At 47.1% G+C, this 17683-nt stretch overlaps 5 protein-coding genes across 5 annotated transcripts; 4 read left to right on the top strand and 1 right to left on the bottom strand.

The window, feature by feature from the left end:
• Window positions 1–2691: 2691 nt before the first annotated feature.
• Window positions 2692–4322, top strand: HO133_000538 (uncharacterized protein; the record flags this gene model as incomplete). Its single annotated transcript, XM_037291477.1, has 5 exons — window positions 2692–2790; window positions 2836–2966; window positions 3017–3133; window positions 3186–4038; window positions 4089–4322. 5 exons carry the CDS (start codon window positions 2692–2694, stop codon window positions 4320–4322), a joined length of 1434 nt encoding a protein of 477 aa, XP_037152912.1.
• A 730-nt stretch (window positions 4323–5052) lies between these two features.
• On the top strand, window positions 5053–5890 carry HO133_000537 (uncharacterized protein; the record flags this gene model as incomplete). Its single annotated transcript, XM_037291476.1, has 2 exons — window positions 5053–5393; window positions 5461–5890. The coding sequence occupies 2 exons, from the start codon at window positions 5053–5055 to the stop codon at window positions 5888–5890; spliced, it is 771 nt and encodes a 256-aa protein (XP_037152911.1).
• Window positions 5891–5998: 108 nt separating this feature from the next.
• HO133_000536 (uncharacterized protein) lies at window positions 5999–6979 on the bottom strand (the record flags this gene model as incomplete). The annotated part of the gene is made up of 1 exon (XM_037291475.1): window positions 5999–6979. The coding sequence occupies one exon, from the start codon at window positions 6977–6979 to the stop codon at window positions 5999–6001; it is 981 nt and encodes a 326-aa protein (XP_037152910.1).
• Window positions 6980–9710: 2731 nt separating this feature from the next.
• On the top strand, window positions 9711–11697 carry HO133_000535 (uncharacterized protein; the record flags this gene model as incomplete). The annotated part of the gene is made up of 3 exons (XM_037291474.1): window positions 9711–10776; window positions 10829–11000; window positions 11079–11697. The coding sequence occupies 3 exons, from the start codon at window positions 9711–9713 to the stop codon at window positions 11695–11697; spliced, it is 1857 nt and encodes a 618-aa protein (XP_037152909.1).
• A 1845-nt stretch (window positions 11698–13542) lies between these two features.
• Window positions 13543–15752, top strand: HO133_000534 (uncharacterized protein; the record flags this gene model as incomplete). Its single annotated transcript, XM_037291473.1, has 5 exons — window positions 13543–13620; window positions 13695–14047; window positions 14099–14725; window positions 14784–15396; window positions 15519–15752. The coding sequence occupies 5 exons, from the start codon at window positions 13543–13545 to the stop codon at window positions 15750–15752; spliced, it is 1905 nt and encodes a 634-aa protein (XP_037152908.1).
• Window positions 15753–17683: the final 1931 nt, after the last annotated feature.

Genomic DNA, 17683 nt, shown 5'->3' with positions numbered 1-17683 from the left:
AGAAGCATTAAGATGAGATTTTCATTGATAGTCATGACACCATCGGGCGTAGCGAGCTTTAGGAAGTTCTTCATTGTAAGAAATACGACCAGCAGAGTCTTTCACTTAAAAGCTCTAGAGAGAGAAAAGGCTTATGATATAGGACTAAAGACGGTGAAATTGTAGTTTTTCATGGTTCAAAGAGCTGGCACAGGAACAAATAGCTAGATCTCCGAATCATCTTTGGCTTCTATACGGAGGCGAAAGAGTTATGATGCGAGATCAATTTGGATGTCGATGCTCGTAAAGCGCAGTTGTAGATGAAAAAAGTCTGCATCTCGCGTTTAGAGGAAATAAAACTTCATCTTGCCAAGACCTGGATGATCTAAAGCTCTAAATAATCCTAGACAACAAAAGAAAAGCTTATATATTATATAAAATATTATACAATTATATTATCAAAAAAAAACTATTAAAATATAAAATATAAAATATATTTAACATAAAGTCGTAGAGTAAAATCTAAACCCGATAAGTATAAAATAACAGAAAATTAAAAAAATAATAAACTTATTATAACTAAAAAATATTATAAAATATAATAAAAATATTAAATATTACTTAATAAATCATATTAGAGTCAAAGTATATTTTAAAATACTAAATTTATATATTCTTTAAATTACTTAATAAAATAATTATATAATTATAAAAAAATAAATATAAAAAAAAAAAATAAATAAAAAATAAATATAAAAACAGCGTAAAAAAAAAAAAAAAAAAATAATATAAAATTAAAAAAAAAAATAATAACTAAAAATAATATTATACTTTAAAAAAAAAAAATTAAATTAGATAATAAATAAACGTTAAAAAAAACGTAAAACAAACATTAATAAAATATTAATAATAAAAGAATAAAAAAAATCTATATTAATTATTTTATCATTAAATATTTAAATAAACTAATAAAACAAACAATTAATATATTTTATTATTATTAAGTAAGAAAAAGTCTTAATTCAAAGACTAAAACACACAATTTATATATTATTACAATTAAAGAACTTATTATATTCATATTCATATATATAAAGTTATAAAAAAAACTAATTATTAAATATTACAAAAACAAATACATATACTAAGAGAGCGATTTCAAAATAACTCGTAATATTTAATAAAAAGAATCAAACTTCGCCAAATATAAGACTTTAAAAGACTAATTTATACCTATAACAAAATATAAAAAATAAAATCAAAAAACAACAGTTTATATCTATACTACAGAACTAAAAAAGAATTATTAAAACATAATAATTAAAAAACTATTATTAATTTATTATTTTAAAAATATATAATAATTATAACTCGATTAAAAAGATTATAAATAACTACAAATAAATTATTAAATAAAATATTAAAATTATTAAAAACAATAAGAATAAAAAACTTTTAAGATAGTTATCTAGAAGAGAGAATAAATATTAATAGATTAAATATATAAACTTAATTATAAAGAAGAAAAGTTATAGAAAAGACGAAGAAACTCTAAAGCAAATACCGACTAAGAAATTAGTAAAAAAATTAATAAATTACTAAGACTTATATTTAAAAGTTGAATTATAATTTATAAAAGCTAGTATATATATATTAAAATATTTATTAAATTTAAGTTATAGAACGAGATCTATATAGAATTAGAAAGAAATAATAGATTTCGCGTCTTTGAGATTAGTGCGTCTTTAAGTTGAGGATTACTATGAGCGAAGCGAATAGTCGACTATGATTATACCTAGAATAGGAGGTAAACAATGGAGACGCGTGCAACTCAGGCAAACATCGTGACGATAATCGTCTGATCTTCTGGCAATTCGCTGTCACTCAATTGGGCACATTTGAGGCTGTACAATTCATTGATTAACGTCGCTACCGTCGTTCCCATATCCACAGTCGTAGAGACCCCCCCCCAGAGGATTCTTTGCCCCTTCCACCACCCCATGCTTGGCCTGCACCTCCTCCTGAAAGTCCGCTATATCTATAGACCGTAGTGGACCGGTAATGGTCTCGAGTTTGGCGATCCACCACTTCATGACTCGATCGGCCTCAGCTGGAGGAAGGTGCTCCACTGACTCTTCCAAATCGTAGTACTTGGAACGAACGGTATCCAGAGCCTCCCTCATATCAAGTCGACGCCTCGCCGGCGCCCCAATCTCACGGTCCATACCCCTCTCGTAGTATTCCGAGGTGATACCCTCATAGAGCTCAACTCCTTTTGATGAGGCAATTCGAATTAAAAGCGACGAATTGTCTCGATATTTGGGGGGTTGTTGAGGAGGCGCGACATGATCCCGGCTATGTGCTAGGCAATTTGGGCTGTGGAGGGTGGAGAGGGAGTCGACAATGATAGAAGGTGGTAGAAAGCGACGATGACATGAAAGAAACATGGGACGAAAGCATGGGAGCGAGGCATGAGCGCGTCTCCATTGTTTACCTCCTATTCTATATGGGGGTTAGTGGAGATGACTGCGCAAGTGGCTTGCAGTAGTCCCGCAGTAGCGTCTGCCATTCTAATCGACACCGATAATCTAACCACGTTTGGAACAGACGTTCCAATCGTGTCATTCTACAGCTCTCAGCAGTTTTCAAGCTAGAACAGCAGTTTAGCAGTTAGCCACTGGCTGAGTTCTACGATAAGAGGCTACCGTCATCATGGAATCCAAGGTTGAGATTCCTGTAGCTCCATACGCAACCTCGGACAGGACATCCTTTGCCTTTATCTCTGCCCGAGACCGTTGGCCCGTCATCGTGGTGAGTATGGCTACAGTGAGCGTTGGGACAAGCTGACCGCGGAAGACAGGAGCAATCGATGACATCCACCGTGCCATTGTAGCCAGTGATGATGTACCAAAGCGAAAGGAAGGCAAGACAATCCTGGAGGCGCTGGCGAAGCTAAAGTACGAGGTACAACATGACCGGCAATTGACGTACGAAAACCGTTACACGACAGTTGCCTGTACTTAGCTGACTATTGCAGACCACTGGCCGATGATGGCAAGCCAGACGTATCAAATTACAATAAGGAGCTAGAGTCGTTAGGAGGTCCAAAATGGTTCAGCGTGCCATGGCTCTTTGCAGAGTGCTATCTCTACCGGTATAGTGAGCGGAACCTACCCCAGACTCCGAAGCTGATTGGCAAAAGCTAGACGTGTGCACACCTCTTTCTCCCTCTCAGACCATTGGAAGACCTACGATGTCTTTTCTCGCCAGAAAATGTCCACTTTTCGCTCGTCGCGACCAGCAGTCCTTGAACTTGCTGCCAAATACAAAGATTTAGTCTCGCAGTTGGAGAGGGATGTAAATTCTATGAAGGTCCCTGAAGAGTTGGTCGAAGCGGAGCGGATACTGTTCACCGAGATGTGCGAGATGTGCTTGTGGGGCAACGCCACGGACCTTTCCCTCTTAACGTCTTTGAGCTACGAAGATATACAAAAGCTGCAGGGTGCCGATGCGAGGAAGAAAGCCGAAAATAATATACTGGTTAATGACCTCCCAGCTGCGTACACGGTTCTTAAGGAAGCGCAGAAGACAGACAAGAAAGTCAGGCGGGTGGACATCGTACTTGACAACGCCGGCTTCGAACTTTTCGTTGATCTCATTCTTGCTGGCTATCTTCTTGCCGCTGGACTAGCTACACAGATCACTCTGCATCCCAAGACGATCCCGTGGTTCGTGTCCGATGTCATTCCAGCGGATTTTGCAGCGCTCCTAAGCGCTCTTGCAAACCCTCAAGGCTTCTATTCTACGCCCAACGAACATTCAGATCAGGTTCAAGACCCTCTGTCCGAGAAAGAGGCATCAGATCTCTCCTTCTTATTTCAGCACTGGGCTGGTTTCCACGCTGAAGGTCAGTTACTTCTTCGGCCAAATCTCTTTTGGACGTCTGCGCACAGCTACTGGCACTTACCGCAAGCTGAGCCCAGACTTTACGAGGATCTGAAAGATTCGGAGCTGGTGATTTTCAAGGGTGACCTCAACTACCGGAAGTTGACAGCTGACGTTTGTGTCCTGCTGCTGTTTGTACGTATGGGCCCGCTGACTGGGAGTAGGCAATGTGGGAACCAACAACGGCATTCACCACAGCTATTGGGCCAATGGGACCTGCATCAAATGTCCGTACGCTGGCGCTTCGTACCTGCAAAGCAGATACTGTGGTCGGGCTGCCCGACGGCGCCGATGAGAGACTGAAGGGGATGGAGGGTGGTGGTGGTGATAGTGGAGCTAGGAAATGGGCGTGGTCTGGAAAATGGGCTGTCGTCCAGTTCTGTGATGGAAAGGCCTGATACAGAGCAAATTGGTGCTTGACTTTACATAGATTTTTTTTTTGAGGGAGAAAAAAAAAAAAAATTTTTTTTTTATAGAGAATAAATTTAATAAGGGGAGGAAAAAAAAAAAAAAAAAAAAAGGGGAAAAATTATTTTTTTTTTTTTCCCCCTTTAATAAAACCCCTTAGAGACACATTCGACAAGACTAGAGACATTATCAATGATTGTGTTCTTATAGACTTCCTAGCAGCCCAGTCTTGGCATCGAGTTCTGCAACCGCCCCCTCCCCGGCTACGGAACACTCACTCCATCTGTTATCCTTCCTCTTCCACCCACAATCATGACAAGACGCACAAGCAAAGCTGTCAGCGATGATGTGAAACAAACATGAAGGGCAGAAATAAGAGGCACAGCCCAAACGAGGAAGGCAGCATGTTACCTCGCCGTTCAAGCGTGTCGTCGCCCCCAAACATTCGTTTCATCCACCCACTCCGGGCGCATTTCAGCATCGACCTGCATTTGAGAAGTGCCTCTCACGGCGCGACCTTGGAAAATGAGAGGCACACTATCATATGCGGATGACAGTGCATGAATGGAGTCTCAGCCTACTTTGCCTGCGGCGAAGATGTTCTCTCATATAGTTCTTTTTCTCCCCATCTCTTGACTCAAAGCCTCTCTTTCTCTTAGTTTCAACCGTTCTGCTATTGAGGCTCTCTCAGCCTGATCACCTTTGGCAAAAATCTTTACAATGCTTCTCTTCGCTCTAATTCCCCTCTCAGTCCTCCTTTCCCTCTCGACCTCCACCCTCCTAATCGACTACTCCGCCCCCTCCCCAATCTCGGCTCTCGGCGAATGCCAGCTCGAAGGCAACTTCCACCGCGACTACATCGCCTGCCCTGGCAACTCTTCCATCTATATCAAAACTGGCACCGATCCCGACGGTAAACCCGCCCTCCACTACCATCGAGACCCTAGGTTCCGCCGGGCAGAAGTAAAGGGAGCAGGCGCGTATGCGGCGAATAAGCACTACTATGTGGGGTACGAGTTCAGGCTGGGGAACGTGCATGAGCACTTGGCCGTCTTTCAGTGGTAAGACTGCGACCTTGGTGTCATACCTTTGGTGCAAGGCTTGCTGGTGCTGACTACTGGTTTGCAGGAAGAACGCCTACGACGAAACGGATTCCTCCACCTACCAAGATGCACCCTTCTTCCTCGCCTTCAGTGAAGTCCTCCCCACCCGCTTCTCTATCGGCTACAATCCTCCCGGTGGAAAGAATACGTACCTCTGGAGCGACGGCTCCGATTTCTCGACCAACACCACCCACAATGTTGCTTTGGCCTGGGACACGATGTCTGGGGGCAACAGCAAGCTGGAGATGTGGTTGGATGGTACAAAGGTGCTGGAGAAAGATGGGTTGACGCTGTGGACGGGGAAGTGCTACACTAAGTATGGGATTTATGGAGGCGAACAGGGGGATCATGATCCAGAGGGACATAGCAATGTGTTCGATAGCTATGTTTATGGGGTGCAGGTTAGTGATGCGAGTTTGGCCGAGGTCGCGGAGTACAGTGGGTTGGGAAGTTAGAGTAGAATCAGGAGGTGATCTTGAAGATCAAGAGCATTTGCTTGTTTTTCATTAACTCGTATGTGGCACATTCATGGCCCCAACTCGCACGTTATTCCGCAGTCCAACCTACATGAGCAGAACGATCTTCCCACCAGCCCTATTCTCCTCCATCGTCCGATGCGCCTCCACAATCTCCTCTAACGGGAACGTCTTCCCGACACTGACCTTCAAACTCCCCTCCTTGATCTGCTGCGCCATCTCCTCCAAGGGCGTACTGACAAAGTCCTTCTCATCTCCCTGATACGTCGTCAAACAAACCGCCGTGGGCACCGCAGCCATCACCTCAAAGTCCGGGATCGACCACTGCCCAGACACCATGCCTGTCATGCAGCAAATGCCGCCTCGAGTCACGCAAGACAGCGAGTCGACAAGACTGGAGGTGCCGACGAGCTCGAGCACCTTGTCCGCGCCATCGGGCCAGATCTTCCTCACCTCCTCCCGCACCTTGCCATTATCGATAACGACATGGTCGCACCCACTCCCCTTCAACAGCCCATCCCTCCCAGCTTTCCTCGTCGTCCCGGCGACCGTGGCCCCGTGATTCTTCGCAATCGCCGCCGCCGCCAGCCCAACGCTGCTCGTGCCCCCTCTCACCAGCAACCGCTCCCCCTTCCTCAACTTCAGCGCCGTGAACAGACTCCCGTACGCCGTCTGCAACATCTCCGGCACGGCCCCCAACACCTTCCAGTCCAACCCCGTCTCGATCGCCACCACGTTCCCCACCGGCGGACACGTATACTCCGCGTACCCGCCATCGAACACCCGTCCCATCCCTCCCATCGCCGTCGCGACGATCTGGCCCTTTTTGAATTCCCCACCGGGACACTCTTCCACGAGCCCGCAGGCTTCGATGCCGAGCACGAGGGGGAACCGGACGCCGGGGGAGTGGCCCTGGCGCGTGAAGAGTTCGGAGCGGTTCATGCCGCAGGCTTTGACGCGGATGAGGACGCGGCCGGCGGTTGGGGTGGGGACGGGGATGTTCTCGAGTTGGAGGACTTCGGGGCCGCCGGGGGCGTGCATGACGGCTGCGCGCATTGTTTTGGCCATGGTGCGGGTGGTGGTGGTGAGGAGGCGGTGGAGGGGGGCCGTTGTTTGGGTGGTTGGGGTGAGGAGAGGGGCTCGAGGTCGATTGAGTGCGCAGGTGGGCAATTGGGAGCGTAGGTAGGAGATGTAGCTTTGGCTGAGCTGGGGGATTGGCTCTATATATCATCCCCTTCCCCTTCAGCCGTTGTGCCTGGCCGGGAAGGGGGGTCGATGTTAGTGGGGCGCTCTACGGCTTGCGGTACCTAGTGATGGCTTGGGCCAGCCATGCCTTGGTTCATTCCATGTATTTTTGGGCGAAACTTACACTAAAGCCGTCGAAAGTCAAAGGGATACACGGTTTCGAGACCTACTAAGATTAGCTGCGAAAAGAAACGGGGTTTCAATACCAGAGTCCGATAGTGTGGTTTACGTGCTTAGTGCTTGGTAAACAGTGCTAATGGATGACCAAGCGCAGCGATCCGTGTGACAAGGTTCTTAGCATCAGAGATAGCCTGTTTCGAATAGGCAGTATGCAATTCGCACTTTTAAGTCACGATAAGGCTCTGTGAGCTTTGCTCTCGACCCGAGCGGCCGCCTGAGATGTCGTACTACCAAACACCACCTCCATGTCGCCGGCAACGAATGCTTTCCCGACCCCATATGCCCCTCCACCCGTGCAAATGAAAACTCGCCGTGAATGTTCGTCGTAGGTGTTCGTAAAGTCATAGCCGCGTATCCAACGTCCTCCCCTCCGTCTCCCCTTCTGTTTGCAGGTTGAGTGCCTACTGAGGGCAGATCTGCATGATATACAAATATATTATCAGCTTCTGTGGCAATGGCGTACAGGTATTGGAATAGAAGAGTGGAACGTACAGCTCCGCAGCTGCCGCACTTCTTGCCTCCGCCTGAGATGCCCGCACCGCACTTGGGGCAGCTGTTGTGGCCCATGGTCGAAGAGTCTGAGTACTGTGGCTGTTTGGGCTGATGGTTTTGGGTCGTTTGGGACGTAGGAGCTGAAACGTTCTTGAAATATCAAAGTTGTCGCTGTTGTGGGGATGGAGAGAGCGGGGAGAGGAGCGGAGAGGAGCGAAAGTGGGGTCATTTTGCGGCTCGTTTTAATTGGAAAGCTTGCTTTCTCAATGCTCAAGACTTGAAAATGAGAATGGGTGCTACGCTAAGAGGCTAGTGACCAATCAGATCATCGAATTTCACCATTTTCAGTCTAAAACACACCTTATTTCTTCATTTTCGATCTAAACGCGGGTGCACACGGGTACGTCCAAAAGAGGAAGCTGGAAAAGAACTTCAAAATCCTCAAATCTACCTTTTTTGATTCCTTTTATTTTATCAAAAATATGATAATAAACTAAATACGTAGAGTTATAGAATTATTTATACGCTTTCAAATAACGTAGCGTAGACGAAATTTGATAAAGTATTCGTCTAACTATCGAGCTTGCGAGAAGAGCCTCTCCGGCAGGAGCCCTCGGAGAGCCCTCGGAGAGCCCCCGGAGGGTTAGGGGGGTTTTAGGGGGTCTCCCCTAAGTATATCAAATAAATCACAACGTCTCTCTCGATTCTCAGGGTTAGATCCCTTAAAATCCCTTAAACCCTTCGGAGCTCTTTAAGGGCTCTCCGAGAGCTTCTGTCGAGGGGCTGTCAAAGCAAGCTCGAAATCAATCAAATATCACTAAAATAATCAAATTTCGAGCTTGCTTTGACAGCCCCTCGACAGAAGCTCTCGGAGAGCCCTTAAAGAGCCCCCGAAGGGTCCGAGGGGTTTTAGGGGGTCTCCCTGAGAATTAATCAGTCAAAAACCAGTACTCGGCAAGCTTTTCACTACTGGGAAGCCCGCGCCCCAGCACATATTTTAAACGGCGCTTTGGGGCTAGCGCCGATCCCACTGCGACCCTTCGGATTATATCTGGGAATTTATGGGCAAGCTTTTTGGGTAAGAGAATGTAGCGAAAGCTATGCATAGAGGGCGAAACCCTTAATGAAATGGTATAGTTCTTACAGTTGCCAGACAACAGTGACAATCTCCATGTACTCTTCCTTTAAAAACGTTCTTTTATCTGCTAGGGAGGAATTCAAGAAGTCGTATAACTTAGACAAGGTGTCAGAAAAAGGTGACAAGTTTTTTAAATTCTCCAGAATTACTGTAACGCGGTTACCTTAATCCTATCCATATAAATGGGCATTGATCAAAAGTAAAAGATCGATTGCTATGACAATTTTGAAGATTTGCGCCTTTAATATTCCGACTCTAATATTCCGACGTTCGTCGTCCCACGGCCGCTGTTGTCATACGAAATATCAGGGTTCTGATCTGAATGAATGACGATGAATGTAACATCGAGAAGAAGCCATATCGGCTGCATACAGCGAGTTCGCGGAGGCCTGCATATTAAGAACTTACGTAGGAGCGCACAACAGCTTGTTTGTCGCTCGTGACATGCCATGTCATCAATGTGGATGACCGCTATCAATCGTACCAGTCATCGATCAAACCCCGGATAGCAGATGAGCAAACAACATGAATACAAATAAGTTAACTTTCCTCTCCACGGTAATTTGTTCTGGTTGCAGTTTGCCTCACTGCATGTCTCAGCATAATCTCTTTTGCTTTCGTGAGTTCGAGTGGTCAGAACCATCATTTACATCGACTTAGACCACTTAACAAAATGAAAGAAACCCTGAGTGATTGGCATCGTACAGAGTTCTAACCTTGATCTCATTATCAACCCTCCCGAAAATGGCAGAGTTACACACCAAGCAGCTTGAAGAAAAGCTAGCCCGCTACAAGAGGATAATGAATGAATGCCCTCGTTGTAAGGCAGCTTTGGCGTCAGAGGAGAAAGAAGATGCCACACCATCAGCTGTGCCGCCTGCCTCAGCTGGCTCATCGCGTCAAATTGGTCCAAAAGCATCGTCCACCGCCTCAGCTCTCTCGCCTAAAGAGCCGGTCCCTACTACCCGACAAGGTAGATCGAATCAATCATCCAAGCAAGCCACGTCAACGTTTCGGCCTATACCGTCACCAAGCAGTATCGATGATGTAAGTCCAATTCCTTCAATACCTGGATCTTCCAGTCGCTCCAGGGAAATTGCTTCAGGTCCACCGCTAAATACGAGGCGTCCGCCGACCCGGCTATCCAATCAGACCAATGTAGGGGCTGTATCCTCTCCATTAGCCAGCGCCTCTACACAGCAGCCTTTGACAGCTCACTCTCTTAATTTCCGACCTACCTCTCTCAAACCATCAACTAGCGAGGTAGATACTCTAGAAAAAGATGCCAATGGGCAGAACTCGAACAGACCAAACCTCAGTAGGTTGGGTAGCAATACTGGAAGACCCCGAAACGACCCACACAAGCAGGCAGTTTGGATAGGTTCCGCTGACAAGATGCTTGGAGAGGTACCACTGGGATGGGTATGGAATGGGAATCTTTCACAACTGGACAATTCTATGCTCGCTGCGGTAGTGATACACGCATCCGCTGTCCAAGGTGATATGACTAGCGCGACGGATGAAACAGGAAACAAAGATCACCTCCTAAGGCTAGTACGCGGCTTCGCTCATCGACATTCAGGCAAGAGGGTCAATTTCCAACATTTCCTGCTCGTCTGTCTCTGCAATGTCTTATCGGTCCGAAACATTCCACAAGATTCAATAGTGGAGGCACTGCAAATCTGTATTAGCGACACCAGCGAGAGAAATATTGGCAGATACCTCAAGGGTGCCCAATGGGTAAATAGGATCATGGACAGGCTCTTTTTCACGGGTTGGCGCTACCGTGCTATTGACCTCGTGGTGATATGTCTGTACCGAGGGGAAGATCTTCGATCCATACGCTGATCGTTTATTTTAAGGGGATCGTTCTGTCGCCATGTATGGCACGTTCGCATCGTCAGCTTCGACTAGCGACTATTTCCTCTCCCATCTCACGCGATCAGAATACTGCGAAGATGTTCAAGAAATACCGAATCGAGTCCATGATACGATGCCATGGATTGTGAAGAAAGAATTTGGCGATGAAGTATCGTAGGTGTCCCCCTCGAGTAGAGGCGGCCGTGCTTACAGCGGCAGGTATGAGAGCATATGTAAAGCTCTTGGCTATAGTGACAACTACATATTGGAGACCAAGCATCTACATTCGAGTGCTCCGCCAAGTCCACACTCCAATTCCCGCTCCTTGGACGACGCAGGCTCTACATCGCGGAGTCTTTCGTTTCATACCGCGAGGCAATCGACAACTAGTCCCTCCACTCTTCAGAAACCTGGACCACCAGACAAGACGCCTTCCGACAAAGTTCTCAGCGATGCATACTTACAAGAGTCGGCCCTGCGACACGGGCGGCTCTTCCCGAGTAGTTATCCTGATGAGGCAGCCGGTAAACATCCACCAACAAGCCAAAGCGTAGCGTCTCCAAGAACAAAGCAAATGATCCCAGACCGATCTGCCAAACCATTGGGAGACCCAGATGGTGCGAGACGACGAAGAAATCCGTCCGATTATCCAAGCGTCACGGATCTCCCTGTCTCTACCTCACTCAGAGAAAGCGCTCCACGTACACAGAGCACGAAACGACCGCTTCCAGGCTCACCTCCAACAGCTTCACAGCCAACCAATACTACAAGGCGGCGCCAGCACCCAATGGAAAGATCCAGTCGCGAGGAAATGGGACGTCCATCCCAATCAGAAAAGAAAGGTTCGAAAGATCGGAGAGGTCGCGCCTGAATACAAACCAAGAACAGCAGTAGCTTCTTTCTTAGGCGTCATAGATACCCTAGTTCGTAGCAAAAATAAGACATCTATTATTGTAAGGAACCTGAATCATTGCTGTTTGCTGTTGCTGTAAGCAGCGCATCGGTCAAGTTTACCTAGCCTTGCGGATCTCTGGCCGTAGTCCTGAATAGGCATTGTGTAACCTCACTTCCTCCCCAAAAAGGTCAACAAATTGAGCGAGCTTTGCACCTCAGAAAGCACACCTACTGTCTAAACTTCAAACTCGAAATACACCTTTTGAAGGGCTATTGACCGGCCAAAAAGGGCATTTGAAGGGTGGAATCGTAGAAAACTGCTATGCGGAGAGGGTGGATTGAAGGTCAAAGTACACTTGTTTAGGGTGATCTACCAATTCAATGCGCGCAAAGGCACACCGCGAAGCCAAGGTGCCCGAACAACTGCGTCCGTCATCGGCTCAAAACGCTTTGAGATTGTTATATGGTGGGTTGGAAGAACTCCGTCTTGGCACAATCGGAAGGTAATCTACCAGTTCAGTGTAGGTTATCTTGGCTCGAATCCTTTTGAAGTTGCCACGTAATGGCTTGAAAGCATTCCGTCTAAGTACAACCGGAGGTAATGCACCATCGCACTGTAGGCTAGTTTCGACTCAAGTCCCTTGAGACCTATCATTCCATCGCTTAATAAGACTTGAACAGGATAATAGATAAAGGTAGCTTACCCGTTTTTTGTGCTGTATATAACCTCACTAGCAGAAATGTTCGAATGATATGAAAACCTCGGCTCAAGAAAGGTCTGAAAGGGCGATGAATAAAGGTAAGCTACCTTAAGAGAGTTTCGGTTGAAGGAAGAAATTCCCTTAAATGTCAACTTTTAGTCTCATCCTTCTCTAAAAAAAAAGATGGCTAATAGCGCTTCAGACCTTCAACGTGAGCCAATCGATTGGCCTAAGACTGCTCTCACATGCAAGTTGAGCCTCCGATCGCCGTAATCGCCTGCCAATCATTGCTTATGGCACTCACACTTTTATCGACCACGATGTTCAAAACTCACGAAATTGAGACTTCTTTGGGATTGGTTCTAGACCTTTACCATCAGTAGGATAGTGAAGAAGGGGCTGGAACCGCTAAAACTAGTAAATTGTCAATGATTTAAAGCGAAATCAAACAAATTCTCTACTCTTTAAGCCTGTCAGTGACTACTCTGAGTGGGCATGGCCCGTCGCTTTCGACAAGCCAAAGGTACAAGGGACAAAAATTGATAGGATGAATTTAGTCAAGCTGCATCTCCCACAAGTGCGCATAATCTGCCTTTGAGCGAGAGTGAAATTAAATCGTAGTCAAAGAGGTACTTGAGGGAGCTTTCGTCAATGCCAGACGTTACCACTTCTAACTGTATTGTAGCGCAACATTGTCAGTGGTCGGCCCGACGAATGGAGACAGATAAGCCAAACAATGTCTGTAGAGATATATTAACACCTTGAGAGTGCTTGAAGAAAGTTATGATATGCGACCAAAACTGGCTAGCTCGGTTGCTGTCGCGGAAATATTCCGCATGTTGATTCGTTGAGCTTCATGCAGAAAGTTCATAGCCGCCGTTGCTGAAACTTACTCTTTGCTCTTGATCTCTTCTATCCTCCATGAATACAACAGTGCATCACTTACAGCTACAGTTTCTACAACCATCAACTCCTAGCCTTACGCCGTGCCCATCACGCAGCCAATGAATTCGTGGAGATGGGGGTGGAGCAACAGTGGGTAGCGGTTCAGGAGAAGACATTCACGAAATGGTCTGTCGATACCTGTACATCTTGAGGGACCGTGATGACTGATAAGAATCATGGGCCGCAGGTTGAATGCTAAAGTCAGCGGTCGAGACGTAGCTGTCAAGAATCTGGTCACAGACCTCTCAGACGGGGTAAATACAATCTTCTTAGCCGGTGATCTGCTATCTATGTACGGAGGTTTTGGGGACTGACATGTTTCCCATAGGTCATCCTCATCCACCTCCTCGAAGTCCTCGGCAATGAGTCCCTCGGCCGCTATGCCTCCAAACCCAAACTGCGTGTCCAGCGCTTCGAGAATGTCAACGTCGCCCTCGACTTCATTAAAGCACGAGGCATACAGATGACAAACATTGGGGCAGAAGACGTTGTGGATGGAAACAGAAAGATAATACTTGGGCTGATATGGACGCTTATTCTACGCTTTACGATTAATGACATCAGTGAAGAGGGCATGACGGCGAAGGAAGGCTTGCTGCTGTGGTGTCAAAGGAAGACGGCTTGTTATGAAGGGGTGGAAGTACGGGATTTCTCGGCTAGTTGGAATGATGGGCTCGCTTTGTGGGTTGCGTTGAGACAATAGGGGCAAGAGACATGCTGACTGGGACACAGCTGCGCTCTGCTTGACATTCATCGACCGGACCTGATAGACTACGAGAAGCTGGACAAGAGCGATCACCGAGGAAACATGAAGCTCGCGTTCGAAATCGCCTCGAAAGAGATTGGCATACCAGATCTTTTGGACGTGGAGGATGTCTGTGACGTTGCCAAACCAGACGAGCGGTCCCTCATGACATACATCGCATACTGGTTCCATGCTTTCTCCCAGATGGAACGAGTCGAGAACGCAGGCAGACGGGTCGAGAAGTTTGTTGCCAACATGAACGGGGCTTGGAGCATGCAAAATTCTTTTGAGCAAAGGATGAAGAATCTGTTGAAAGAGATCCAGGCTCAGCGGCAGGCATGGAAAATAGCAACTTTTACAGGCACGTATGTGGATGCAAAAGAGCAGTCAAGCCAATTCTCAGTGTACAAGAGAAGTCAAAAGCGGAAGTGGGTGGCTGAAAAGTCAGATCTGGCTGCTCTGCTTGGAAACATCAAGACGAAGATGAGCACATATCGACTACGAGCCTACGAGCCTCCAGAGGACCTAAAGCTGGAAGTATTGGATAACGAATGGGCCATCTTACTCAGAGCCGAGAGAGACAGAAGTCAGGTCATCAACGAGACCATTCGAGAGTGCGCAACCTTCCCCATCTCCTACCAGCCAGTCTTCTAACCATTGATTTCTTCATAGCATCAAGAACGCTCTCCGCCGCACCTTCGCCGACAAAGCCAACGACTTCGCTCTCACCCTCTCCACCCTTTCGCTAGCCATCGCAGGTCTTTCGGGCGATCTTGCAGACCAACTTGCCCATGTCCGCCGTTTGCACAGCAACCTACCTCCCCTATCCGAATACCTCGAAACACTTGCCACCCTCTCCCACAAATGCGACGAAGCTAACATCGAAGAAAACGACTTTACCACCTATACGTACGATGAGCTAGCGTATGAACTAGATCTAGTACGAGGCAGTGTTGTTGGCAAGATGGGCTTTTTGGAAAACCAAATTGTTGCCAGGGAAATGACAAACCTAACTCCCATTCAGCTAGAAGAATTTGAATCGGTGTTCAGGCATTTCGACAAGGATCTCTCGAACACGCTGCACGAGCTCGAATTTTCGGCGGCGTTAGCAAGTCTGAGTCTGGTCTACGATGAGGAAGAGATGCATGAGCAATTTATGAGCATTAGTTCTGGGAAGGGCTACGTCACGTTTGAGCAGTTCATTCGGTTTATGGTATCTGTTACTGAAGACCAGAACACAGCGGAACAGGTGTTTCAGAGCTTCAGGGAGGTTGCAGATGGCAAGGTACGTTCGAGCAATCCTCGCCTCCGGTCTCTCCTCCTTGCCATCATCTCCCTGCCCAGCATCCGTCTTTCGCTCCCGCCCTCATTACTGCGCCTATCTTCGCCGGCTGACACATAACCCAGCCCTACGTAACCGAACTCGATCTCCGGCACTCCCTAATCCCTGACGAGCTAGTCGAAGACCTTCTCTCGAGTATGCCACAGCACAAAGGTCCCGATCTGCAAGAAGACAGAAATCTCCCCAAGTACGATTACATCAGCTTCATGGAGAAGATGACGCAAGGCGAGATGAATACAAGCTCGAGGCCGAATAGCAAGGAAGGGTCCAGCCCAGAGAGGAGGGTCAACGGACACTGATCCGCCGAGGGCATTCTAAGTCCTTAAGCAAGGGCAACCGCCGCTGTAATAACGTTTTGAATAGGGTGACTAGTTCTCACCATTGGATCTGTGAGTAGCGCAGCATGCACGACATATGGATCTGGAGCAAGCATGCAGCGTTGGCGTTTCTTGTTGCATGCCAGGATAGGAGAGGCGGTGTTATGGATACATATTGCATTGGCTACGGTACGTTTGGTGTACAGTAAAATGTGATTATTTTAATAGATGAACGGTTCAACATTCTTAGGGGTGAGCCCGCGCTTTGATTGCTCTAACGGAAGGAAAGAAGTACCATGGATACGGAACGCGGTTGCAAAGGCCCCAACGCTCGACACTGTTGTGCTCAAAGACTGCGAAGTTGGCAGGTGTACAGGAGATCGAGTCAGTACATCCACTGCTTGCCGACTACGCAATTAGGGAAGCACACCTTCCATGTTGCAATCAACAATCAAGCTTTCAAAATGCACAATTGATAGCAATCTCAAAAGCCTAAACACGCACACTTGCACGGGCGGTCCTGTTACCTATTGCCCTACCGTATAGGCAGAGATCCTTTCGCCAAGTACAAATTACACTGTGGCTGAGCTACGTCTGTGTAACAACTTTGGCTTCTCTCCAATAGGATGCGCGCGACCTGGCATAATCGTACTCTGATGAATCCATAGTAACAGCCGATCTCTTTCGGGACAGTACTCGGGGACGTTGGCGAACATGGAGCTGCTGGCCGTTCTCATATGAAACGTTTCAAGGCCTGAATCCCACCCACGGGCAACTACTTCAGCTACGTTACTTGTCCTCTTGGATCAGCGCCGTGATCGAGATTCACTTATGCCTCCAATTCTTCTCCTTCTACATACGGGATGTTCCGCCAAAGCCGTGTCCCTGCCTAGGTGAGGTTACTGCCGGAGTGCTGGCAATTGAGGGTCAATTACGGAGTGTTTCCTTGTTAAGAGGACCCTGGACAGCTATTTTCGGTACATTTAGCGCTGAGTACTTATGAATGCGGAGATCTGCTAAGGTCACAACCCGTCCGTTTTACCAATAGTGTTATCGGGCTTTTTCCGGCTAGAGCATCTCCCACAATCCTTGCCATACATTTTCGAAGCAGCACTAAGAAACATGGGGACCTGCTGAGGTCGCAGTACCGCCCCTCTTACCAATCAGTTTGGATTTTGTACCGCCGCCTCAAAATGCGGAGAGTACTTTTGTAACACCGGAAGTTCGGCCGCCCGTACAGATGTGGAGATATGTCGAGGCCGCACCCCCTGCTCCTCTTACCAACCATGCTATCGGGTTTCTACCGCCGCTTCAGAGTCGGAAGCATGGACGTCTCGGTGGCCTGCTTATGATACGTTTCCACAGAAATAAAGCCAGACGTTGCCGCAATCAGTCCTGGGCGGCGCTTCTTCCAACATCTCCGCTACACATTCTCGAGGCAGCACCTACAAGTGAGACCCGTTGAGGTCGCAACCTCTTCCCTCTTACCAATCATATCATATGGTCTCTATTGTCGCCTCGGAGTCTGGAGGACACAGACCTAGCATCGGAAAATCGGAAGCTGCCCGATTCATCTTAACAACTGATCTCCGGGCAGACCTTCTTCCAGCATTCTTCTTACACATACCCAAGGCTGCAACACCCTTCCTCTTACCAATCATGTCATTGGATCTCTACCGTCGCCTCAGAACCTCGTGGACACTGTCACAACATGGAAGCTTGAAACACTCGGTGGCATGCATGAGACGCCCTTCGGGCAAACCCAGCCAGTCATTACATTTCAAAGATTCCGGGCGGACTAAACTTGGAGGGTGTGTGATTCATGTATGCAACTCTCCAGATACTTCGAGCAGGCAGTATCTGCGTGTGCGGCAAAACTGTCGAGGCTACAACGCCGCCCATCTTATTGATCG

The sequence above is a fragment of the Letharia lupina genome (genome assembly GCF_014066315.1).
Source record: "Letharia lupina isolate WasteWater1 chromosome Unknown contig_10, whole genome shotgun sequence".
Taxonomy (NCBI): domain Eukaryota; kingdom Fungi; phylum Ascomycota; class Lecanoromycetes; order Lecanorales; family Parmeliaceae; genus Letharia; species Letharia lupina.
Note: the sequence above shows the minus strand (reverse complement) of the source record. Positions and strands in the feature narration are given on the sequence as shown.